We start from the raw sequence: 26,536 nt of genomic DNA on the forward strand, positions 1-26,536 counted from the left end.
ACATCTGCTAAATTTAAAACAAAATAGTAATCATTTAGGGTATACATTAATTATCCTAAACTTATTGTGATTATTGTTGTTTTCATTTGGATTTAATAATGTTTAAATCTTTTCATATATTTGCTGGCATCTCATGTCGTCTTTAGAGGTGTCTACTCAAGTTCTTTGACCATTTAAAAATGGTGAAACACCTCAGAAAGAAGCACAAATATCTGGAGCAGTTGTTGTTGCTCAATTGCTAAATCATGCCTGACTCTTTGAGACCCTTGAACTGCAGATGCCAGGCTTCCCTGAACTTCACTGTATCCCAGAGTTTGCCCAGACCCATGTCTGTTGAGTCGGGGATGCCATTTAATCATTCTTCCTCTGTCACATCCTTCTCCTCCTGTGCTCATTCCTTCCCAGCATCAGGGTCTTTTTGAATTAGTCAGCTATAGGCAGCAGGTGGCCAAAGGATTGGAGCTTCAGCTTTAGTACCAGCCTTCTTTATGGTCCAACTCTCCTGTCCGTAAGTGACTACCAGAAAAACCATAACTTTAACTATTGGGGCCTTTGTAATCAAAGTGATGTCTTTGCTTTTTAATATGCTGTCTAATTTTGTCATGGAGCAGTTATATGCTATCAGTAATTAAATAAAATATATATGGGTTAAATACTCTCATTAAAAAGGAAGAAAATGGCAGGTATCTCTTTCAATCATCTCTATTAAACATTGTTTGGAAGTTCTATTTAGAGAAACTGGAGACAAAAATGGAATATATATTCTGTTGTCTTTCTGTGGATTCCTTGAGACAATCATCATTGTGTTACTCATTTGATGAATAAATTTATTGAAAAGCAAGATTATTTCATCCTCATTTTGAAGGTTTCATTAATTGCCATTGATTCCTTAAACTAACTAAAAAATGTTAGTGTTTCTTAGTTCTTCATCTATAATCTTTGAAGAATATGATGAATATAGGGAAATTACAAAGTTGAGCATCCTCTCCAAGTCAATTGCCTTTGAAGTCCAGCTTAAGGAGCTTACATAAGCCCTGTCTGAGCTCCTTATTCTTGAGTGCATAGACCATAGGATTGAGGGCAGGAGGAATGACGTTGTGGAGTACATTGAGTAGAACTGGGATGAGGGGAAATGTCATTGTTGCACTGTGGGTGATAGAAATGACAATAATGACTGTGTAGAAAAACAGGATTAGGATGAGGTGGGAAGTGCAGGTACTCAGGGCCTTGGAGGTAGCTTCCAATGAGTTCAGTTTCAGTACAGAGTGAAGTATCAAAGCATAGGATACAAGAATCAAACCCAAGTCACTCCCCATGAGTGTCCAGGCCAAAAGTAGCTGGTAAACACTGTTGATTGTCCTGTCATCACAGGATAGACTAGTGACTCCAAGATTAGAGCACAGACAGTGCTCAATTTGGTTTTTTGAGCAATAGTGTCTCTTAGCAGCCAACACAGGGACTGGGATGGTAGTCAGGCTGTTTCTGAGTGCCATGAACACAGTAGCTTTGACCACAAAAGATTTAGTAATTATTGATGAATAAGATAGTGGTTGACAAATTGCCACATACCTATCTATAGCCATGCAGACAAAAATGCCTGATTCCATTCCTACAAAACTGTGTATGGCATACATCTGCACAAAGCATTCAGGGAGACTGATGGTCTTTGCACTGAACCACAGGATGGTCAAAATCTTGGGCATGATGGTGGTAGCCAGGCCCATGTCTACCACAGCCAGGATGCCCAGGAAATAATACATAGGCTGGTGCAGTGTTGCCTCCTGATTAATGATGATCAAGATAAGGATGTTGGCGCTGAGAGCTAAGAGGTAGAGCAGAGCCAGGGGCAGGGAGAGCCAGTGCTGCCAGCTGTGAATGCCTGGGAATCCCATCAGAATGAACGCAGAGACCTGAAACTTTGAGCTGTTGAAATCTCCGAGATCCTGGAACATGATTCACTAAAAGGAAAAACATTCAAGGTTACTATTCTTAATAATCTTTCTGACAGTGTTCACGGTTTTGTAGGTGTTGTGGGGGAATCATCTTTTAAAACTCTAATTCCAGTACGAACATTCCTTGAAAGTGGAAGTTTTTTGAGAGTGTTAGTCATTCAGTCATGTCCAACTCTTTGTGACCCCATGGACTGTAGCCCACCAGGCTCCTCTGTCCATAGAATTCTCCAGGCAAGAATACTGGAGTGGGTAGTCATTCACTTCTCCAGGGGATTTTCATGACTCGGGGATTAAACCTGGGTCTCTTGCTTTCCAGGCAGATTAGAAGTATTCAACATTCCTTGGATGTTTCTAATTAAACAGGAACTGTTTAAACATATTGTGTGTTAAATTATTTATCAAAACACAAACTTTATACCATAAGTCAGTTCTTATCGTTTTCATCTTCTCATAACTGAGGAACAGAACTTTAGAGAAAATCATGACTTTGGACATTATATTTAGCCTATAAATCAGGAAAGCTGGAGAAGATGTAGCCTTCTGATATCATAACCTGCACCCTTGAATTTGTTTTGTTGAATTATTAGAAACTTAATATATGCAATGAATATAGAAATTTCTGTGCATGGAGACATTTAAGTAATAGACTAGAATATATGATACTGAAAACGACTCTTATTTCAAGGATTTGAGATTTTGTTAAATAATTCTGTGTCTCATTTAACTTTAATTGAAATCTATGAAATGATTTAGTATGCACATTTTGAATGAGGAAGCTTTTATCAAAAATTGCTAATGACTTGTCCGAAACTGTAATAATAAAAGAGAAATGTGATTTAGGAATATCATTGTTATTCAAAACCAGTTAATTCTGATTTTCAGTAACTTTCTCCTACTTGATGTAGTTTTGATTCTTGGAGCACTCCAGATAGCCAAACTGTAAAGAATAAAGCAAGCATTAAAATATTGGTTTGAGGTAAAGATTTTGAAAATCAAATTACTTGAATCAAGTTATCTACCAAAATTTATTAATCACTTATACATTTCACTGCAAAGGGGGAAAAAGATTTCATGATCTGTTTCTCCTAATTGTCTATTATTTATTTATTTATATGCTTTCAATAGATTAAATATTAAGGATGTATTATCAGGACATAAAATGTTGAAAACTGTGGTTCAAAATAATAGTATGTACAGATAATAGTGTGAATATAGTCCTGGAAAATATATTCATTCTAATCCAAGTGATACCATTCCGTTATACTTTTAATAATATAATGAAGAAGGTAGATTAAAAAAGATATATATATAGACAGATATAACAATTCTTTTATATATATTATTTTAATAACCTGTAAATTTTAATAGTTTATTTTTATAGCTTGCATTGTTTTTAATCTTAATATTGGAACCATTTTTCAAATGTCATGTGTTCTTTGATGATGAATTCACAAAGGGTCCTTAGTAAGCTGGTTTGAAACTCCAGGTGGTGACTGAGTGTCATTAGTTGGTAGGATTCACTTCGTGTCCTCCTGTAAGGTCTGCCTTGTACCACTGCCGACATTCTTATTTCCCAGTGGATTCTTTCCCTGAGGGATTTACGTTGTTCCCAGAAAATAATCTGCCAATATGTATCCTAGAGAAATATGTGACTGGCTTCCAGTGTTCTTGATATTAAGTAGTAGAGGGACACAATCTCACAGTTAAATATGAAAATTTGATTCACCTTGTCAATGTTGATGATGCCTCATTCTTGGACTTTATCACATCTGATATATTTGCATCCATAGTATATGTTAACTTTTTTCCCTATGTTAAATTAATTTAACATATACTATGTTAAATAATTTAACATAGTATATGTTAAATTAAACTTTGTGCATCATGTGACTATATATTTTTATAGTACAGTCCAACTATATACTAAGAGTATAGTTAGCATTGTTTAAAATAATGGATGAATCAGGGATATAAAGTTGTTACTTGTTAATTTTTCTACCTACAACCCTGTTTTATCTTTATGTATTCACAACAAAACAGGACAGTTTAGATACTGCAAAAAGCAACTTTTTTGGAAGAAGTAGAGTAACATGGTATGAACTGCTTAATAAGAGTGCCCTTCAAAGATTTTTCTTGTGCTATAATAAATTCTTGGAATCATATAGGAGTAGGTAGAAATGAAACTAAGCAAAATTTTGGAGGCGATCTGGAGAATTTAAAGAGGAAAAGGAAAATGGTCTTAGAGCATGCTAGATCAGTTTCTTTCTTCTGTTACTGTGCTCTGCTTTCTTCTCAAGTTCACTGCTATTTTTTTGCTTTGTTAATTGCAATTTTCTATCTTATTTTGTGCCCTCCTACAACCACTGCAACTTCAAGCACCACTTTATTTTGGAATATCAACTTTATCTCAGAGAGAACAGGGAGTCATCATTTAAACTACTTAATATGATGTAAATAAAAAAGAGGCAGGCATCATAGCTAAAGAATATATTTGTCAATGGATCAATATCTCTTTCTATTTTAGCATGATAGTATTATAAAAAGAATTGACAACTTGGATCTACCAGAATTTAAGCAAAATCTTTATATTTGAACTTATTGCATTTATGTTTATATTTGCATTGTGTTGGAACTTCCCTGGTGCCTCAGACAGTGAAGAATCTGCCTGCAATGCAAGAGACCCGGGTTTGATTCCTGGGTGGGGAAGATTCCCTGGAGAAGGATATGGCAACCCACTCCAGTATTCTTGCCTGGAGAATCCCATGGACAGAGGATCCTGTCGGGCTACAGTCCATGGGGTCACAAAGAGTCGGATATGACTGAGCGACTAACTCATTTGCATTGTATAGCAACACATCACAATGAGGTATCAATAAATTTTTTGAGTGACTGAATAGATTCCTGAACTAATGATTCAAATTTCATGAAACTTTAAGAACTATTGCACTCCACTCTAAGTATTTAAACATGTATTTAAATAATATTTTTTCAAAGTATAAAAGGAAGAAACAGAAGTATAAATTCTACTTCATAAGACAAGAGAAAACTTAAATCTAAAAAAAATTCCTCATCACAAAATAGATAAAAAGAATTTCAAAAAGAAGGTAACAAATAAGGCAGCAGTCAAAATAGATATTTGGATTTAGAAATAAAGTTCAGTTGGTAAAACAGTACTACAAATTGGTGGCATTTTACATTGCATGCATTTTATATTGCATATAAACCAAGTCACTTCAGTCATATCAACTCTGTGACCCTGTGAACTGTAGCCCACCAACTTCCTCTGTCCTTGGGATTCTCCATGTAGGAATACTGGAGTGGGTTGCCGTGCCCTTTCCTCCAAGAGATCTTTCTGACTCAGGGATCAAAACTGCATCTCCCTGCAGTGGCAGGCAGGTTCTTTGCCACTAGTGCCACCTGGGAAGCCCTTGATTATATGCAAATATTTATGCAATAAAATGTATATATATGAATCATAAGGAGAGTGCAAAGAAAATAATAAACTGAAAAAGCACAGAATTTTTGGAAACAAAATTTATACTAATTAAACAAAAGTTACACTAATATACTAAAAACATACCCACAAATTAAGGAAGAAATATTACAAAATACAAAATAGGAATCCAAACTAGTATTGAGTTGGCCAAAGAATTCATTTGGTTTTAAGTAAAAATAAAAGACACATTTTTCATTTTCATCCAGAACTGTATCGAATAATATATTCACTACCTGAACAAACATTTTGGCCAACTCAATAAATAGTGGACCAAGATCACCTTCATGAAACAACAGATGAGATATTTTACAGCAGCAGTTTAACCTCATTGTATCAAGTTGCTTAGTTTCTCTGTTTCATATTGCTACCCACAAGCAAAATAAAAGAATAAATTGAAATGATCTTGTTCACTTTATTAGTACATGGTAGAAAATTTAAAGGTGGCAACTGAGTTAGTGTGTTAGTTGCTCAGTTGTGTCTGACTCTTTGTGACCCCACGGGCCTTAGCTGGACAGGCTCCTCTGTCCATGGGATTCTCCAGGCAAGAGTACTGGAGTGGGTTGCCATGCCCTTCTCCAGGGGATCTTCCTGACCCAGAAATCAAACCTGGGTCTCCTGCATTGCAAGCAGGTTCTTTACTGTCTGAGCCACCAGGGAAGTCCCCATACAATGCAAATATTAAAGGTGGGAAACTCACTCAATGCAATCATAACATTAATTGAACCTCATTCCTATTTGGAGAAGGAAATGGCAGCCCACTCCAGGGTTCTTGCCTGGAGAATCCTGTGGACAGAGGAGCCTGGTGGGCTGCTGTCCGTAGGGTCGCACAGAGTCGGACAAGACTGAAGCGACTTAGCAGCAGCAGCAGCAGCATTCCTATTTAGCAACTCTGATTTTGACTGAAACTAATAATCTCGAAGCTTAACAAAGGCCTTGCAATTAGCATTTTTGACAAAGAATCATATGAGTTTATAAGAATGCATTTCCTTACATATCAAAATTGTATCAGATTTATTTCTTGTCAGGTTTGTAAATTTGCTCCTAATGTTTGTATGCAATTATACTTTCCACATTTCTTTGAAAATTAATTGTCATTAACGAACAAAACTGTAACAATTCTTATATATATACATATATGAATATACACATGCAGTTACACATATATTTTCACACATTATAACTGATTATTATGGAATAGACTAGACTGTGAAATGTATTATTGATATCTATTTGACTTGTGTATACAGATTTTAATAGTTGTTGAAAAAATAGTATTGTGACTCATTTCTTCCTCTCAATATATTTGCATAGTCAACTCTTTTCCTTTAATTGGAGAATTGCTTTACAATATTGTGAATAGTCAACCCTTAACTATATATGTCCACGCAAAAGAAGTAAGTAGGGAAATCTTAGATACCCACAAATCGAGAATAGTAAACATAACTGAGTTCACTTCTGCTCTACTCCTAAGGATATAGCTCCTAATATGAGCTAAATATCTATTTTGTCATTCATATTTCCTTTTGATAGTTCTAGTATTGATTACTGAAACTGGATTTATTGTTACATGAGAAGTATAGGTCCCATTTGCAAAAACACTCAGTTAAAGATCCCATCTTACACCAAATATTATAGTACTGACCATAATTATGTTAGGTTTTTTCCAAAACAAATTTAAAATGATTCCAATACATTCTAGCTTAATTTTTCTACAAGGAAAATGGGCTCATACTATTCTGTAGGAGACAAGTGTATTGAAGTTTTTACATCAACACAAGAACATAGCTACTTATTTATAAGTAAAATTATTGTCACCTGTTGACTATTCCCGTTTCTAAACTCCATAGAAAATGTTTGCTTCCTCACTAGTCAGTCCTCAATTTTACATCCCATGTTCTTTTTCGAACATGAAGTTTATTCTTCCAAGTAGGTTTCCCTGTCTAAAATGGATAAAATGCAGTCACAAATATGTATGTCTAGAAATAAAGTAAGTGAACGAGATTCTTTTCTGGGGAGCAATGGGAGATAGGTGAATGGCAAGTGTTGTGATCATGCTCAAGAACTATTCTCCTGCTGTAGCCCCATTGCTCTGGTCATGAGGGTGATTCTGGCTTGATATTTACCACTACAGATTTGGATTCCTATTTACTTTGAAAAATAGCTACATATTCATAATAATCATGGAAAATTACACTATATTGCAATCTGTGAATTGGAGAAATAAACATTTTTCCATTTAAATCCAATCTTTATTTCTGCCTTCTAATAGGTAGATGGAATCAAACCTTCAGTCATGTGAAGTTAATAATCAATTAATGTACATCCAAAAATTATCTCCATATGTTTTCTGCCTACATATTAAACAAAAACCCTGTTTCTATTCCTGTTTTTGCATGTACTTTAATACCTTAGTTTCTGAAGCAAAACAGTGAGCTGAATACAATCTGGTCCAGGTGTTCAGGATATTAGTAAAAAAAAAAAAAGTCATGATTCTACACTATATGTACTTTCACAGCCCTTGGCTGCTAAATCTCTTGATATTTGTACCTTTGAACTAAATATATTTTAAAATGCATTATGTATCCCAATGGAATATTGTAAAACACTTGTGACACAGGTGCTGACATTGGATTTAAGCTAACACCTATTGGAGAAGGAAAAGAAGTGAAAGCTCTCCATTCTTAGTGTTTATAAAGTGACACACAAATTAGAGAATAAATTTATCTGTATGTATTTATATCTATGTGCTGGCATATGAGCCTTATATATGGGGGAGTGAGAAAGAACACAACTTAGCTTTAATGAATATTATATACTTTAATATTTATTGAAGTGCTTTTTTCTTTCCTTGTAAGGATGTGTAGGGCAGAAGTTAAATGCACTAATGATGTTTTGGAAGCTTTTATTGACACTCATTCACATTCAAATTTTATACCATACAGGCAACTTCTGATATATTTCTTTTTTATTTAACATCAAAAACATTTTGTATTGGGGTATATCTGATTAACAATGTGGTGGTAGTTTTAGGTGGACAGTGAAGGAACTCAATTATACAAATATACCTATATTCATTCTCCCCTCATTTCTTAATATGCATTTTCTATATATGTTTAGACAATATTTGGATAAAACAATATTGAAATACAAAGTCATATTTTAATTTACAGAATATGATAATTAATTTAAATAATGATTATTCAGGAATTTTTTGATTAAATAAAGGTGCATCATATATATTTACATGATTTAATTAACAATTTAATTGTGTGTATATATAGAGAGAGAAATAGAAAAATTTTAACACAGAGTTTGTTACACTTTATCTTTTTTTATTGAAGTGGAATACACAAACCATAAAATAACCATTTAAACCTCTGAAATGTAATATTAAGTGCCTTTTAGTACTTTTAAAATGTTGTGCAACCATCAACAATATCTGATTTCAGGACATTTCAGTTGCATAAAAAGAAAACTCTATAACCATTAATCAGTCATTACCTATTGATCTATTCCTCTGATCCCTTCCATCATCTAGTATGTTTTTTGATCCAGTGGATTATCTATTCCAGTAATTTATTTGATGCAATTGAAATCATATTGCAGTAGCCTTTAGTGTCTGCTTTTTTAAAAATTAGCATAGTGTTTTCAAAGTTCATCTGTGAAAGGGCATACATCTGTACTTCATTCTTTCATGAATGAATAATAATCCTCACTATGGGTATGCTTTACTTTGTTTATCCATTAAACATATGATGAATATTTGAATTTTTTCCAATTTTTCACTAATGATGATGCTATGAACATTTGTGTGTAAATTTTGTTGCTACTCTTGTATTAAGTTATTCTGCTTATATAGTTAGGAGTTGAACTTCTGTCATATGGTAATCGTGTTTCAAACTTTGTGTAATTGTCTAAGTTTCTCACAGCTCAATGTGACTTTTACATACCCTCCAGTATATATAAGAAGTCTAATGTTTCCAGAAAATTGCCAACCTCTGCTAAATTAAAAAAATACAGCCATTTTATTGTATACAGTGGTATCTTGTGGTTTTGATTTGAATTCAGTGATGCTCAGCATCTTTTTGTATGTTTGTTGGACGTTGCACATCTTTATAGAAACGTCTATTGGAGTCCGTTTTCCATTTAAAGAATAGAAGACACATTAGAAAGCAAAGATGCAAATATCTAGAGTAAGTTGTACTCTATTAGTAATTGCATGAAATGTACATGGGCTAGACACTCTCATTAAAAAGGAAAGATTGTCATATATCTATTCTAACCACCACTATACAACATTGTTCAGAATTTCTAGCCAGGGCGGCGAGATACAAAAATGAACTGTATATTCCATTTGTCTCACCCTGGCTTCCTTGATTCAATCTGCATAATTGTGCTATTGTTCATTTTTTTTCTTTTGGATGAAGGACTCTTTCTTGACAAACATGATATAGTATTAGATTCACCCCCTTTTTTGAAATTTCACTAATTGCCTGTGATTCCTTATATTAATAAAAAACTGTTAGTATTACGTAGTTCTTCTGTCATCTGCAGTCCTTGAGAATGTAATGAACACAGATGTAGGAAAATTTCAAAGGTGAGCATCCTCTCCTAGTTAGTTGCCTTTGAAGTCCAGTTTAAGAACTTTATACAAGCCCTGTCTGAGCTCCTTGTTCTTGAGTGCATAGACCATGGGATTGAGGGCAGGAGGAATAACATTATGGAGTACATTGAGTAGAACTGGGATGAGGGGAATTGTCATTGCTGCACTGTGGGTGATAGAAATGACAATAATGACTGTGTAGAAGAAAAGAATTAGGATGAGGTGGGAAGTGCAAGTACTTAAGGCCTTGGATGCAGCTTCTGCTGAGTTCAGCTTCAATACAGATTGAAGTATCAAGGTGTATGATAAAATAATCAAACCCAAATCACTTCCCATGAGTGTCCAGGCCAGAAGTAGCTGGTAGATACTCTTGACTGTCTTATCATCATCACAAGATAGGCTAGTGACTCCAAGATTCGAGCAAAGACAGTGCTCAATTTGGTTCTTTGAGCAGTACTGTCTCTGAGCTGCAAACACAGGAATTGGGATAGTAGTCAGGCTATTTCTGAGTGCCATGAACACAGTTGCTTTGACCACAAAGGAGCCAGTAATTATCGATGGATAGCGTAGTGGTCGACAGATGGCTACATATCTATCTATAGCCATGCAAACAAAGATGCCTGATTCCATGGCCACAAAACAGTGTATAGTATACATCTGTACAAAGCACTGAGGGAAACTGATGGCTTTTGCATTGAACCACAAGATCGCCAAAATCTTGGGCATGATGGTGGTAGCCAGACCCATGTCTACCACAGCCAGGATGCCCAGGAAATAATACATAGGCTGGTGCAGTGTTGCCTCCTGATTAATGATGATCAAGATAAGGATGTTGGCGCTGAGAGCTAAGAGGTAGAGCAGAGCCAGGGGCAGGGAGAGCCAGTGCTGCCAGCTGTGAATGCCTGGGAATCCCAAAAGAATGAACTCAGAGACCTGGAACTTTGAGCTGTTGGAGTTTCTGAGATCCTGGAACTTCACTAAGTAAAAAAGTAGAGAGTTACTTTTCTTAATAATTTCTCTGACAATATTTGAAAAGGAGTTATCCAGGTTCATAAATATCAAAGATATTATAAAATCAAAGAACATCAAAGGAGAATTCATTATCTTTATTATTCTCATTGTAGCACTAACATTTCTTGGACATTTGTAATGAAACAGGAACTGTGGTAACACATTCCTTATTGTCAACTTGGCTAATGATCAGAAAAATGATATAAAGGCAAGTCATATTTTTCCACCTTCTCATAGCAGAGGAATAGAACTTTAAAGGAAATCAGGACCTTGTCATGATCTTCAGTCCTGCAAGTCACGGAAGTTGGACAAGATGAAGGTCCTCTGAAATCAGTCTGTTTCTTGACTGACTTTGCTAATGGGCTCTCTTCTTTAGAGACTGAATATATAGCCTCAGAGTAGTGGACTTTATGCATGTAGTCATTTGAGGTAAAATATTAGTCTATATAATAAATTTTTTAAAAAATCTTCTTTTCAAGGATTTGAGAATTTATAAAGTACTCAGAAATGTCATTACTTTGAATTAAAATATATGAGTTCATGTAGCATATTTGTTTTATAGGAAGGGAAATGATGTCTAAAATGTTAACAACCTGTGTAAAACCAAGCAACTATGAAGGAAAGAAAAATGACTTGGAAATCTCAGTATGTTTAAACCCAGTTGTCTCTTCTTTTGAATAACTTTTCCCTGTTCCAACATCTATTTGTTTCTTAGAGTACTGCAGACAATCACATTAAAACTATTAAAGCAGACATAAAAACAAATAAAAGAAACTAACCAAACCAGTGAGTTTGAGGTAAATATTTTTTCAGAAGTTCTGCTAAAATCAAGTAACTCTATATCTAATACCCTTCCTACATATGGTATTTAATTAGTGTTTTATTTTAAAATTGAAACAACATTGTTACTATATGTTTATACCAGATGCATTAATTATTATTTACTTTCTTTTAATAATTTCATTAAAGATATAATATAAATACAGGGTATTTTTAAAATTTTGTTGGAAGTTATAGTTTAAACAGAGGAGCAGTGTTGATGTAAACTTTGTGGATATATTTAGCTTAACTCAGATAATGGCATTCTGTTCTATTCAAAACATAACAGATTCTGGAAATTGATGAAGATGATGGAACTATAAATTTTTAATTCTTAATGAAATACAGCAAACAGTATTTTACAAAATATTCTAAATATCAAATTAAAAATATTTGAGTTTGAAATGAAGGGATAAATTTAATACATCTTTCTGAAACTCTCAAGATTCCATAGTAATCTAGAGAGATACTGTATAGGCAAATGTTACAGTGACTTCGATCTGAAATTTTAACACCCAAATCTGAACAGGAAAATGGTCTTAGGCATGATATATGGGTTCTTAACAGTGAGATTGCTTCATCAATTTAGAGCAATGAAATAGCTTCCACTTTACTAAAATGAGCAATTAGAAAGCCTGTTTTTATTGTCTAAAGAAGGAAAAAGAGATATGTACTAAAGCCTAGATCATTAAGTTAGTATACATATCTCCTGAAGAAGCCAAGGCATGATGCATTTGTCATTTATATTACTGGTTTATTCTGAGAGACTGGCACTGAACAGGCACTCTATATATTAGTTATGTTAATAAATATTGAAGGACGGTTATACAGTTTACATATCCATGATTTTTTGTATTATTCATCAGGAGGTTAGAGCCAGTATATTGTATTTTAAATATGTAAAAGAACAAAGAAAACTACAGACCAATATCACTGATGAACATAGATGCAAAAATCCTTAACAAAATTCTAGCAAACAGAATCCAACAACATATTAAAAAAATCATACACCACGACCAAGTGGGCTTTATCCCAGGAATGCAAGGATTCTTTAATATCTGCAAATCAATCAATGTAATACACCACATTAACAAATTGAAAGATAAAAACCATATGATTATTTCAATAGATGCAGAGAAAGCCTTTGACAAAATTCAACACCCATTCATGATTAAAACTCTCCAGAAAGCAGGAATAGAAGGAACATACCTCAACATAATAAAAGCTATATATGACAAACCCCACAAACATTATCCTCAATGGTGAAAAATTGAAAGCATTTCCCTTAAAGTCAGGAACAAGACAAGGGTGCCCACTCTCACCACTGCTATTCAACATAGTGTTGGAAGTTTTGGCCACAGCAATCAGAGCAGAAAAAGAAGTAAAAGGAATCCAGATAGGAAAAGGAGAAGTGAAACTCTCACTGTTTGCAGATGACATGATCCTCTACATAGAAAACCCTAAAGACTCTACCAGAAAATTACTAGAAATAATCAATGAATATAGTAAAGTTGCAGGATATAAAATTAACACACAGAAATCCCTTGCATTCCTATATACTAACAATGAAAAAACAGAAAGAGAAATTAAGGAAACAATACCATTCACCATTGCAACAAAAAAGAATAAATACTTGGGAGTATACTACCTAAAGAAACAAAAGGACCATATTTACATAGAAAACTATAAAACACTTGATAAGAAATCAAAGAGACACAAACAGTTTGGAGAACATTACCGGTTCAGGGATTGGAAGAATCAATATTGTCAATGGCTATTCTACCAAAGCAATCTATAGATTCAATGCAATCCCTATCAAGCTACCAACGGTATTTTTTTTTTTTTTTTACAGAACTAGAACAAATAATTTCACAATTTGTATGGAAATACAAAAAACCTCGAATAGCCAAAGTAATCTTGAGAAAGAAGAATGGAACTGGAGGGATCAACCTGCCTGACTTCAGACTCTACTACAAAGCCACAGTCATCAAGACAGTATGGTACTGGCACAAAGACAGAAATATAGATTAATGGAACAGAATAGAAAGCCCAGAGATAAATCCACGAACCTATGGACACCTTATCTTTGACAAAGGAGGCAAGAATATAAATGGAAAAAAGACACCTCTTTAACAAGTGGTGCTGGGAAAACTGGTCAACCACTTGTAAAAGAATGAAACTAGAACACTTTCTAACACCATACACAAAAATAAACTCAAAATGGATTAAAGATTTAAATGTAAGACCAGAAACTATAAAACTCCTAGAGGAGAACATAGGCAAAACACTCTCCGACATAAATCACAGCAAGATCCTCTATGAACCACCTCCCAGAATATTGGAAATAAAAGCAAAAATAAACAAATGGGACCTAATGAAACTTAAAAGCTTTTGCACAACAAAGGAAACTATAAGCAAGGTGAAAAGACAGCCTTCAGATTGGGAGAAAATAATAGCAAATGGAGATAAACGGACAACAGGATTAATCTCAAAAAAATATAACAAGAAAACTCCTGCAGCTCAATTCCAGAAAAATAAATGACCCATCAAAAAATGGGCCAAAGAACTAAACAGACATTTCTCCAAAGAAGACATACAGATGGCTAACAAACACATGAAAAGATGCTCAACATCACTCATTATTAGAGAAATGCAAATCAAAACCACAATGAGGTACCATTACACGCCAGTCAGGATGGCTGCTATCCAAAAGTCTTACAAGCAATAAATGCTGGAGAGGGTGTGGAGAAAAGGGAACCCTCTTACACCGTTGGTGGGAACGCAAGCTAGTACAGCCGCTATGGAAAACAGTGTGGAGATTCCTTAAAAAACTGGAAATAGAACTGCCATATGGCCCAGCAATCCCACTTCTGGGCATACACACTGAGGAAACCAGAGCTGAAAGAGACACGTGCACCCCAATGTTCATCGCAGCACTGTTTATAATAGCCAGGACATGGAAGCAACCTAGATGCCCATCAGCAGATGAATGGATAAGGAAGCTGTGGTACATATACACCATGGAATATTACTCAGCCATTAAAAAAGAATTCATTTGAACCAGTCCTAATGAGATGATGAAACTGGAGCCCTTATACAGAGTGAAGTAAGCCAGAAAGATAAAGAACATTACAGCATACTAACACATATATTATGGAATTTAGAAAGATGGTAATGATAACCCTATATGCAAAACAGGAAAAAGAGACACAGAATACAGAACAGACTTTTGAACTCTGTGGGAGAAGGTGAGGGTGGGATATTTAAAAGAACAGCATGTATACTATCTAGGGTGAAACAGATCACCAGCCCAGGTGGGATGCATGAGACAAGTGCTCGGGCCTGGTGCACTGGGAAGACCCAGAGGAATCGGGTGGAGAGGGAGGTGGGAGGGGGAATCAGGATGGGGAATACGTGTAAATCTATGGCTGATTCATATCAATGTATGACAAAACCCACTGAAATGTTGTGAAGTAATTAGCCTCCAACTAATAAAAAATTAAAAAAAAAAAAAAAAAGAACAATGGTGGGGGGGCACAGAAATAATCATGTCAAACAATAAAGGGTTAGAAGACATAATGGATATTTTAATCAAAGCCAAATGAAGTCAAAAATAAAACCATGAATATTAGGAAAAAACATGGAAAAGACAACTCATACATATCTCTAAAAATAATAATTGCTATGGAGTATGCTTATTGGTTAAAATAGGCTTTCTGAGTTTAAATTTTAAAAAGTTATGTAGTATTTATTTTAAAGATCACTTAAAATACAAAGTTTGAAAACAAATATATAGAATGAAAAAATATTCTTACTTAAGTAAAACTATTTAGTGATATCAACTTTGGCTACTTTAGAGAAAATAATTCAGTTAAAATGATAATTACACAATGATGAGAGGAATGCTTCAAAAAAACAATATAATATTTGTGCCTTGCCTGAATCTAACACATAACTTTAACCTGAAAGAAATATACGTAGAAAATTAAGAAGTCAAAATTATGGTAAGAAATTTTAAAATGTTACTATTTCTTAAAATGAATGGGTAATCCTAAATTGGCAATGATATAGATTTGACAGCACTAACAGAAATTTTGTACCAAAAGGTTTATGTATAAACCTACACGCAAATATATGAGATTACAGAGCATTTTAAGCATAAAAGTAAGTAAGCCATGTTCTAATTATAAGTGAGAAGTGAAAAAGAATGAATATATATTTACAAGACAGAGACAGACTCAAAGATCTTGAAATGAAGCTTTGTAGGTACTTAAAAAGAGGAATGTGGGGGGAAGGGATAAATAGGGAGATTGGGATTAAAATACACACACTATTATATATAAGGGCTTCCCTGGTGGCTCAGCTGGTAAAGAATCTGCCTGCAATGCAGGAGACCCTGGTTCAATTCCTGGGTCAGGAAGATCCCCTGGAGAAAGGGTAGGTTACCCACTCCAGTATTCTTGGGCTTCCCTGGTGGCTCAGATGGTAAAGAATCCTCCTGCAATGTGGGAGAGCTGGGTTCGATCCCTGGTTTGGGAAGATCCCCTGGAAGAGGGCATGGTAACCGACTCCAGTATTCTTGCCCGGAGATTCCGCACAGACGTAGGAGCCTGGTGGGCTACAGTCCATAGCGTCGCAGAGTCGGCCATGACTGAACGACTAAGGACAGTACAGCACTATATATAAAACAGACAACTAACAAGTACCTACTTATAGCACAGAGAATTCTACTCAATAATCGCTAATAACCTATATGGGAAACAAATTCTGCAAAAGAATGAATACATATATATATATATATATATATATATAATATATATATATATATATAGTATTGTCCCATGTGGGGCTAATGGTAAAGAACCCACCTGCCAATGCAGGAGACTCAGGAAAGAGATGTAGTTTTGATACCTGGGTTGGGAAGATCCCCTGGAGGAAGAAATGGCAAACTACTCCAGTATTCTTGCCTGGAAAATTCCATGGACAGAGGAGCCTGGTAGGCCCCAATCCATGGGTTCACAAAGTGTCAGACGCCACTGTGCGCTAACACTTTTATATATGTGTATAACTGATTCAGTTTGTTGTACACCTGAAGCTAACAGAACATTGTAAATCAACTATACTCCAATAAAAATTTGAAAAAACAATCTGATCTGAAAAAAAAAATAACATAATAAAGGTCACAAATCAAAACTTAAAAAAAAAAATCAATACCTTAAAAGAGACAGAATATTATAAATGCATATATATGAAAAGATTTAGTAACAATATGAAATAATAAATGGATCAAATGTAAATAATAATGTAAATCACAAAAGGTAATGAATAGTAAAACGATGAGAGACAAAACTTGAGAGATATAGTTAAGCTGATATCTAATACATCTATAACCTAAATGAGTATATTACAAACAAAAATCTTTATGCTTTTTAAAATAATTACTTAATACAGGAATTAAAATAACTAACTTCAGTATGGGCTTCCTTGGTGGCTCTGTGATAAAGAATCGCCTGCCAATACAGGAGATGCGGGTTTCACCCCTGGATCGGGAAGATTCCCCTGAAAAGGATATGGCAGCCCACTCCAGAATTCTTGCCTGGGAAATCCTATAGACATAGGAGCCTGGTGGGCTACAGTCCATGGGGTCACAAAAGAGTCAGACACGACTTGGTGACTAAACAACCAGCAACAAACTTCAGTATAAAGAGAGAAAACAGAATAAAAATAAAATCATAAACTACTGGAAATTTTTAAAATTTAATAAGAAATTTCTAAGAATGAAAGATTTTATTTAAAGAGAGTCATAAAATACTAAGAAATTATTCAATTGAAAACAAAGATAAAAAATTGGGACATGGCATGTAAAAAATTATTTTAAAATGCTGTACAATGAAATGAATCATTTTATGACTCAAGATTGGACATTTAAGATTTGTAAAATATTTTAAAGTTGTAATATTTAAAAAAATTATTTTATAACTAACAAAAATATTTTATTCATTGTAATTCACTACATTAAAAAAATTAAGGGAAATGTATGTAGGGCGTCAAAGGTATATGGGATATTTTTATGCCTCCCACTCATTTGTGGGGGGGCGGGTAAAATAGACATAGAAGTGAAAGTGTTAGTTGATCAGTCATGTCCTACTCTTGTGTCCAACCCTTTGCAAGCCCTGGGACTGTAGCTCCTCTGTCCATGGGTTTTCCAGGCAAACAACTGGAGTGAGTAGACATTCCCTTCTCCAGGCATCTTCCAGACTCAGGGATTAACCCTGGGTCTCCTGCATTGCAGGTGGACTCTTTACCATCTGAGCCACCAGCAAAGCCCCAAAATAGGCCTAAAACAAGATTTATTATCTTAACTGTTTTTAAGGGTACAGTTCAGTGACATTAGATATATTTCCCTTCTACAACCATTACCATCACTCATCTCCTGACTCTTTTCATCTTGTAAAACTGAAATTCTATACCTATCAAAAAATAACTCTACATTCTCTCCTCCTCAAAGCTCCTAGAAACTACCATTACACTTTTTATCTTTATGATTTTGACCCTTCGAAATATCTGAGTGGAATCACAGAGCATTTGTCTTTTTCTTACTGGCATTATGTCCTCAAGTTTTATCCTTTTTGTAGCACATTACAGAATTCCCTCCCTTTTTAAGGACAAATAACATTCCATCGTTTGTGTGTGTGTGTGTGTGTGTGTGTGTGTATTTTGTGTGTATAACACATTTCTCTTATCTATTTATTGATTGATGGACAGGGGATGCTTCCATGCTTTAGCTATTGTGAATAATGCTGCAATAAACATGGGTGTACAAATATGTATTCAAGATCTTGTTTTCAATTATTTTGGGTATATATTAAAAAATGGAATTGCTGGATTATATGGTAAACTTATTTTTAATTTTTTAAGAAACTGCTTTCTGCTAAAATTTTTGTGAACCTAAATTGATCTAAAATATAGTATATTAAAAAAAAACTTTTAAAATTTTAAAGGAAAAATTAGTGTAGGCAAGATAGATCAGTGAGATGTTTGATTTTATCTATTTATTCTTACAAATTAAATTTAAACCAGGCAGAAAGGGAACTTTTGTAATATGCATTATACAGCAAAATTTAAAAATTACCTATTTGAGGAACATGACTTCCCTGATAACTCAGTTGGTAAAGAATCTGCCTGCAATGCAGGAGATTCTGGTTTGATTCCTGGGTCGGGAAGATCTGCTGGAGATGGGATAGGCTACTCACTCCAGTTTTCTTGGATCCACCTGCAATGCAGGAGACCTTGGTTCGATCCTTGGGTTGAGAAGGCCCCCTGGAGAAGACTACCCACTCCAGAATTCTGGCCTGGAGAATTCCATGGGGTGCCCATCATCTCAATTCCTATTTGATATAGTTGAAATCTAAAAGTAATGGGTTTATAAGAAACATAAGCACATACTCCCAGCTTGCAGCTTAAAAAATGTAATGACCTAGATGAAAATACCAAAAAATTTTAGGACAAAGCTTTTTAAACCTGAAAAATGGTTTGAAATAACTGTGTAATGTATTCTTAAACTGGATTATGTTTATTTATCCACTGATATGTGCTAAATATTAATATTACATCTTGCCTGGGCGGTAGGAGAAATTGTGTCCTTTCAATTATACACTTGAATGTGTTATTCTTTCAGTTCAGCAAAAATTCAAATATTTTGGATGAAAATGTAGCTCTATGTGGTCCTATGAACTTGAATAATTGATTAAACCTCTAGGATCCTCTGTTCAAATCTATAAAATAATATTTATTTCTAGCTATAGGGGTTGGGAGAAGAATTAAAATATATTAAAATCCTTAGTTAAAATACTTGTAAGGCAGAAAGACAATTAAATATTTATATTGTCAATTTAAATGGGGTCCTAAATATCTGTTTCCTCAGTCAAGACAGTACCCATCAAGGTCTGATACCATGATATCACTTAGAAGTCAAAAAGGTAAGAAAAACAGGTGCATGATTATCCACAGAAACTCAGTGGAACTGGAGCATGATGACTTCAGATACAGCCAGCTAAAATGTGGGCTTGGAAAATTTCATGAAAAATTTTACAGATAAAAAGTAATAAAATTAAGAAAACAGCAGATATGACTCTAAAGAATATTGGTATTAATACACTTTACCATAATTTTTTATATCAGAACATAGTGATTATGGAAAATTCTAATATTTTGACATGTCAAGGTCAATAACATATTTCAATATTTAGGTTAATTTCACACAGAGTGCACTTCATAATTTCTATAGAGACATTGGAAGATTATTATGCAGATACTCCCATCACAAATGAATCCTTCTATAAGACAACCCCAAATTGCTGCAAAAGGTGAAAAGACTGGCTCTGGCCCCAACAATATACTTACAGTGGGGGTACTGTACTTGACTCATCTTAAGTAGGGAGTATTGTACTCAACTTGTATCAGGTATAGTCGAATTTCAGTATACCAGCAACTGGCTTACAACTAATGCAGGTGGATTCTATATTTTAAGACAGATGGAGATAAACTCAAGGGGCTTGCTGTGGTGGAAAGAAAGCCAATTCCCTAGAGTTTTAAAAGCCAGGTCAGACTGACATAGTCAAACCCAGAAGAATGTTGTAATTAGGGATAAGTATTAAAGTCTTGTCATTTAGCTAACTTACTAATTTGAATTTGATGGACTTTTATTAAAACAAGCATAAATGTGTTGATAGCTTTCTTTTTATAGAAAGCCTTTTGGAAAAAAATTTTGAAGGAAAAGTGGAATGTGACATCTCTTCCTCCTTGTGTATATACTTTAAGTTTTATATTTACAGAAATTGCAGGGGGATTCTCTCTCAGTTTGTCTCTCTAGGACTGGTCCCTGGAGAAGGAAATGGCAGCCCACTCCAGTACTCTTGCCTGGAAAATCCCATGGATGGAGAAGCCCGGTAGGCTGCAGTCCATGGGGTCACAAAGAGTAGGACATGACTGAGCAACTTCACTTTCACTTAGGATTGGTCCAATTTTAAATAAAAGAAGAGCATCCAAGAGTAATTGGCTTGGTGAGCTCTCAGTATAAGTAAATGATAAACTACCTGAAAATAGACTTGAAATTCTCGTACCATGTTGCACTTAACTTAGATTGTCTGATCTCCACTGGGTAACGAGAAGAAAGAGTGCACCCTTAACTCTCTGATAGGCTTCAGAGTAGCTTGTTTCTCTCTGGGTAACCCTGGGGATAGGCTTCAAGAAGGATTCAGTCATTCACCTCAGTCCTACCCCAACCAGCCTTACACAAACATACACAAATCAGCAAAGCCTGAGTCGCACAGTATGTGGTGGAACTGAACTTGGAATTCATGTGCTTATCATTTTCCATTCATCTTATCTCTACAAAGGACAATTCAAAGACTAGATCAGAATCACTATTAATCAAACATAATCCTATTTTGAGGCCTATTCCAAATTCATACATAAACTGACCCAGTAGTTATGCTGAACAAGAAGGAAAATTTTTCAGTCCTTGGGGACATTCATTACATTTTGCTCAGACTCTGTCTGAGTAAAGAGTCAGACATGTCTGACTCTTCCTACCCCATGGACTGTAGCCCACCAGGCCCTCCATCCATGATATTTCCCAAGCAAGAATTCTGGAATGGATTGCCATTTTCTTCTTCAGGGGATCTTCCCGATCCAGGGATTAAGCCGGGGTCTCCTACATTGCAGGTGGCCTCCTGCACTACAGGCAGATTCTTTACCAACTGAGTCACCAGGGAAGCCCTACATTTTAGTTGGAGAGAAAAACATATAATTAAAAATTCCTAAAGAAATAATGATTTTAATGATATAGTAATTGAAGAAACTTTTTACAGAGTTTAGACCTTAGACGTGAAAGATGCAAAAAAAAAAAAAGCCATGAATAACATGATTAACAAGTATAAACAGTGAACAGATATGAAATCCCACAGCAAGCAAAGAGAAAACATACATCTATTAACAAGACGAGAAGATGTGTAATAAATGTGTAATTTACAAGTAAATGTATATTGGGTTTCAAATAATGTCTGAATCCCTCAAAAAACCTTCCCAATAAAATATATTATCTAACTATAATAAAGCTGAAACTTAATAACAAAGGGAGAATTAGAGGAGAGTTTAAAATATAATGCAACTAACTTATGAGAAAAAACATTTATAAAAATTAATATATTTAAAGAACTTCATGATAAACTATTATGATATGTCTAAAGCATATATCCAAAGAAGTTTCCTCTATTTTTAGCTTTACAACCTCTATCAAAAGAAAAGACAAATTAACAATAATAAAGAAAATATTTGATACAAAAGTCCAAAAAAGAGCAAGAGAGCAAATTTAAAGCAAGAAAATAACTTAGACAAGAGCAGAAATTCATGCAATTAAAATAAGAAAAACTATGAAATATACATTAAGGAAAACAAAAAATTACTTAAAATATTCAAATTGATATTTTTCTTGTAAAAAAATTGATTAAGGGGAAATTAGAAATGAGATACAATTAAACCAAATTCAGACCTTCAAAGATCATGAGAAATAAATAGCATGCACTCAACTTAAAATAATGTTTATATTACAAATACTATAAGCTAACAAATTTGAAAATGAAAAATAACACAAAAGAATTAAAACATAAGCAAGGAAAACTTATTAAAGAAATTAACCTCTTATTCAAATCTCTCCAATCCACTGTATTCCCCTAACAAGCAAGTATGCCATCAAAAACAATGGATCTATATTGTTTCTCTTTACTGAAGAAGAACAAGTTTCTTTATTCTTGAATTATACAAAGTATGACCAGATATAGTAAAATAGGAAAGACGTACAATTTATTCACAAGGTGCTTATAAGGTCAAACGTGTGTGCTGTGCAAGTAATATATATCAATGGAAACAAAGTTATAGGTGTAGTTTCTTCATAAATTTATATTAAAATTTATAAATAAAAGTTAACCAGTAACACTGCTCTAAAACCATATAAATAATCAAAGAATGTTTATTCCAATGATACACTTTTGATTTAATTTAGCAAAGTTAAATATTTCTTTACAGCATTAAAAAAAGATAAAAAATCATATAATGATCCAATATTTATAGAAATTATGTAAAATCATTTTATATATTTCTATGTCAATTTATAATAAAAACAATTTTAAAAAGAGGAAAACTTTTTGATTGAATAAAGGATATTTACTGAAAAGCCCAAGTTGTATCATACTTAACAAGGAGTTTTCAGACTTCATCTTATTAACATCAAAAGCAAGGCAAAGAGGGACTTCCCTGACAGCCAGTAATTAAGACTTTACCTTCCAACATACGGGGTTGCAGATTCGATCCCTAATCAGGGAGCTATGATTTCACATACATTGGAGCCAAAAAGAAAGCATAAAAGAGAAATAAATAGTGTAACACATTCAATGAAGACTTTAAAAATGGTCCATATTAAAAAACAAACAAACAAACAAAAAATCCTTAAGAAAAAAAGAACAAGCCACTCCATAATACTGGTGATTGTGAAAGGTGAAGAAAGCATTAAATATTTAATGTTTCTGAAGTAAAAAAAAAAATGTATTTGTAAGTATCAGGAATAAATGAATTATGTTCAATATTTCTGAGAGGTAATATTGGATGAAAATGGAGAATAACTTATTCAATTCAAGCTGGAAGGCAATGGTGAAGTCACTAAAGTAATTCCAGGTGATGGGTAGGAAAGAAGATGCCTAAGCTGGCTTTGTTTTGAGAAAGAGGAAAAAGTGAATGTTGACAATTCGTTATAGAAGGCTTATTCTTAAAAGTGAGAAAATATTCTATTTTAAGAGGCAGGGTGGTTTTTTGGTATGATTTTTAAATGGAAGTAGTAGGGGAAAACTGGGAAAAATTAAATAAAGTGTAATGAGTTCACATAAATTGAATGGAAGAAATGTGTTTTCTTGTTAGTTGGTTAGAGAGGGATCAGAGTAAAATTGAGTTTCTCTTTATTCTATCTAATTTACATTACTTCTGTAATATTAATGTAAAATTACTATTTTATTTTGTCTCTCCTCTAATTATTAATTTGTGAAAAATTTAAAGAGAATGTAGATTTCATTCTCAGATGGAAAGAAGACACAAAATAAGTACTTTCCTCTCTTATTCTGTGCTTATAAAATAACATTTATCATTATGTTTCTTAATTTGTTTAACAGATTATGCTGTCTCTCCAGACTATGTAGTTTTGAAGGCCATCTTGAATAAACCTGAAGATCCCGCCGGTCTGTGGGGAAGTAGTTTTATTTGAGATCCACAAAAGAAGAATGCTGTCAGATGAATAGTGTATTTCTAAATTAGAAATCCAGAGACTTTGACCTCATTAAATTAATGACCTCACGTATACTTCCTAGTTTTTCCATCAGAAAGACAACATTGAAAATAGAGGAATTTTGATAATGATGAGCAAAATATAGAATTTATTTTCCAGAGGAAAATAACAATAGCCTTCAAACTGGAAATTCCAGTCCCTATTTGAATATAGGATAAAGTGGCATCTGGCTGCAGATTATCTCTTTCCATCAGACAATCATTGAAGCTGATTTTCTTTCCCTCAATTGTCTCAGCATTCTTTGATGTTTTTGTTCATGGAGATATTGGTTAATGATGAGATGAGTCCTTCTCAGAGTGAGGAGATGAAAACACTTATAAAGTATGGTGGCCATGCCAGTGATGTTGAGATTCTGGAGACACTTACTGGGAATGCAGTAAACACTCTTTTATGTCATGGCCAAAATGGTGCTCTCAGGAAGGCATTATTAGACCCTGATTATATTGCCTACAGAAGTTTCCCTTTTGCTTCTATTTTCTCCCCTGGATTCTCTTCCCTTTCCTCCTCCTTTCTCTTTCCCTTGCTCCTCTTTCCCTTCATTTCTCTTCCCTTAGCTGATATATATCCCTTTCATATGCTGTGGGGTTTAGTATCCTTAGAACCTAAAAGGATCCTTATGACACAGTCTCGTATCTGCTTGGTTTTCACTCCATAGACGATAGGGTTCATAGTGGGAGGCAAGAGCAGATAAATATTGGCCACAATGATGTGGCATGATGGAGGAATCCTGTGACCCCCAAAGCGGTGGGAAAAGAAACAGAAGAAGGCTGGGCTGTAGGAGAAACCTATAGCACAGATGTGGGCAGTGCAGGTGCTGAAGGCCTTCCGCCGAGCTTCTGCGGAGGAGAGGCTGACCACCGCCCAGAGGATCATGGTGTAGGAGACTGAGATGCACAAGATGTCAAAACCCCCAATCAGGAGGGCGACCATTAGACCATAGATGACATTGATCTTGATATTTCCACAAGATAATTTGGCTACAGCCATGTGGTCACAGTAGGTATGGTGTATTATATTGCCTCTGCAATAGGGTAGTCTTTTGATGATGAAAGTCAAGGGAATGACAAGCAACACACCTCTCAGGAAAGTGGCAAGCCCAGCCTTTGCAATGATAGGATTGGTGAGGATAGTTGAATAATGCAGAGGGTAGCAGATGGCCACATAGCGGTCTAAGGCCATAAGCATAAGCACCCCAGACTCCATCCCTGTGAAGGCATAGATGAAGAACATCTGGACCAGGCATTCATCAAAGCTAATTTCCTTAAGATGGAACCAGAAGATGCAGAGGGCTTTAGGAATTGTAGTAGTGCACATGACAAGGTCAGTTAGAGATAGCATGGCCAAAAAGTAATACATGGACTTGTGCAAGGAATCCTCATATCGAATAAGGTAGAGGAGTCCACAATTACCAACCACAGCCACAACATACATTGTGCAGAATGGCAAAGAAATCCAGAAATGCCTGTCCTCCAGTCCTGGGATTCCAGTAAGAATGAATGAAGCTGGTGTCAGGTCTGTTTGGTTTAGAATTATCATGATCAAGTTGGTATAATCATTAAGCAGCTAGTAGGATTTTTGTGGGTATCTTTGTTGTCTCTTTTCCAATCTTTCAGGGTTAGAGGTGGAAAAGGAGAAAAATCTTAGTTGTACTCTCTCTCTCTTTCACTCTTGACTTCTTTCAGCCAACTGTGCATTTTAGTATCAAATGATCAAATTTTTAAATGCAGTAGAATACTTAAATAAGTTAAAACCAATATGTGTTCTATGTTAGTTCAATTTATCAATTCATTCAATAGTTATTTAGCAGTCACTATGTTCCAAGTTTTGTCACAAATATGGTTTCCACATTATTTTGAAACAAAAAATGGCATAGATTAAATCCTCATAAATTTATAACTAAAGGCGATTATATTGAGATCTTTCTAATGAGGTTTTTTTAGAATATCTTATCTAAATGTTAATTGTGATACATATATTCTGATGAGTGTTTTTTTAAGGCAAACTTTGTTGATCACTTCTCCCATGACCTGACACAAGATAAGGTTGTTTTTATTGCTGTTATTGATTTTAAAGTGTTATTTTTCTGCTGTACTAAACTTTACAAATGTTAACTCATTAATCCTCACAAGTCCAGGAAGTATTTTTAAATTAATCTGCACTTTATAATTGATTAAATGGAGGCACTATGTAGATGAGACTTCTACATGTCTGAGTTGCTGTATGTCCAATTAAAAAACTGAGCCCTCTCTGACCTCTTCTTTATG

The 26,536-nt window shown here is 34.5% G+C and overlaps 3 protein-coding genes across 3 annotated transcripts; all 3 read right to left on the reverse strand.

Moving 5' to 3' along the window:
- Positions 1-992: 992 nt before the first annotated feature.
- On the reverse strand, positions 993-1,952 carry LOC122449265 (putative olfactory receptor 56B2). Its single transcript, XM_043480806.1, has one exon. It carries the CDS (start codon positions 1,950-1,952, stop codon positions 993-995), a length of 960 nt encoding a protein of 319 aa, XP_043336741.1.
- Positions 1,953-10,063: 8,111 nt separating this feature from the next.
- On the reverse strand, positions 10,064-11,104 carry LOC122449266 (putative olfactory receptor 56B2). Its single transcript, XM_043480807.1, has one exon. It carries the CDS (start codon positions 11,102-11,104, stop codon positions 10,064-10,066), a length of 1,041 nt encoding a protein of 346 aa, XP_043336742.1.
- Positions 11,105-24,842: 13,738 nt separating this feature from the next.
- On the reverse strand, positions 24,843-25,808 carry LOC122450167 (olfactory receptor 52N4-like). The gene has a single exon (XM_043482369.1). The coding sequence runs from the start codon at positions 25,806-25,808 to the stop codon at positions 24,843-24,845; it is 966 nt and encodes a 321-aa protein (XP_043338304.1).
- Positions 25,809-26,536: the final 728 nt, after the last annotated feature.

This window comes from Cervus canadensis, chromosome 11 (genome assembly GCF_019320065.1).
Source record: "Cervus canadensis isolate Bull #8, Minnesota chromosome 11, ASM1932006v1, whole genome shotgun sequence".
In the NCBI taxonomy this organism is placed as follows: domain Eukaryota; kingdom Metazoa; phylum Chordata; class Mammalia; order Artiodactyla; family Cervidae; genus Cervus; species Cervus canadensis.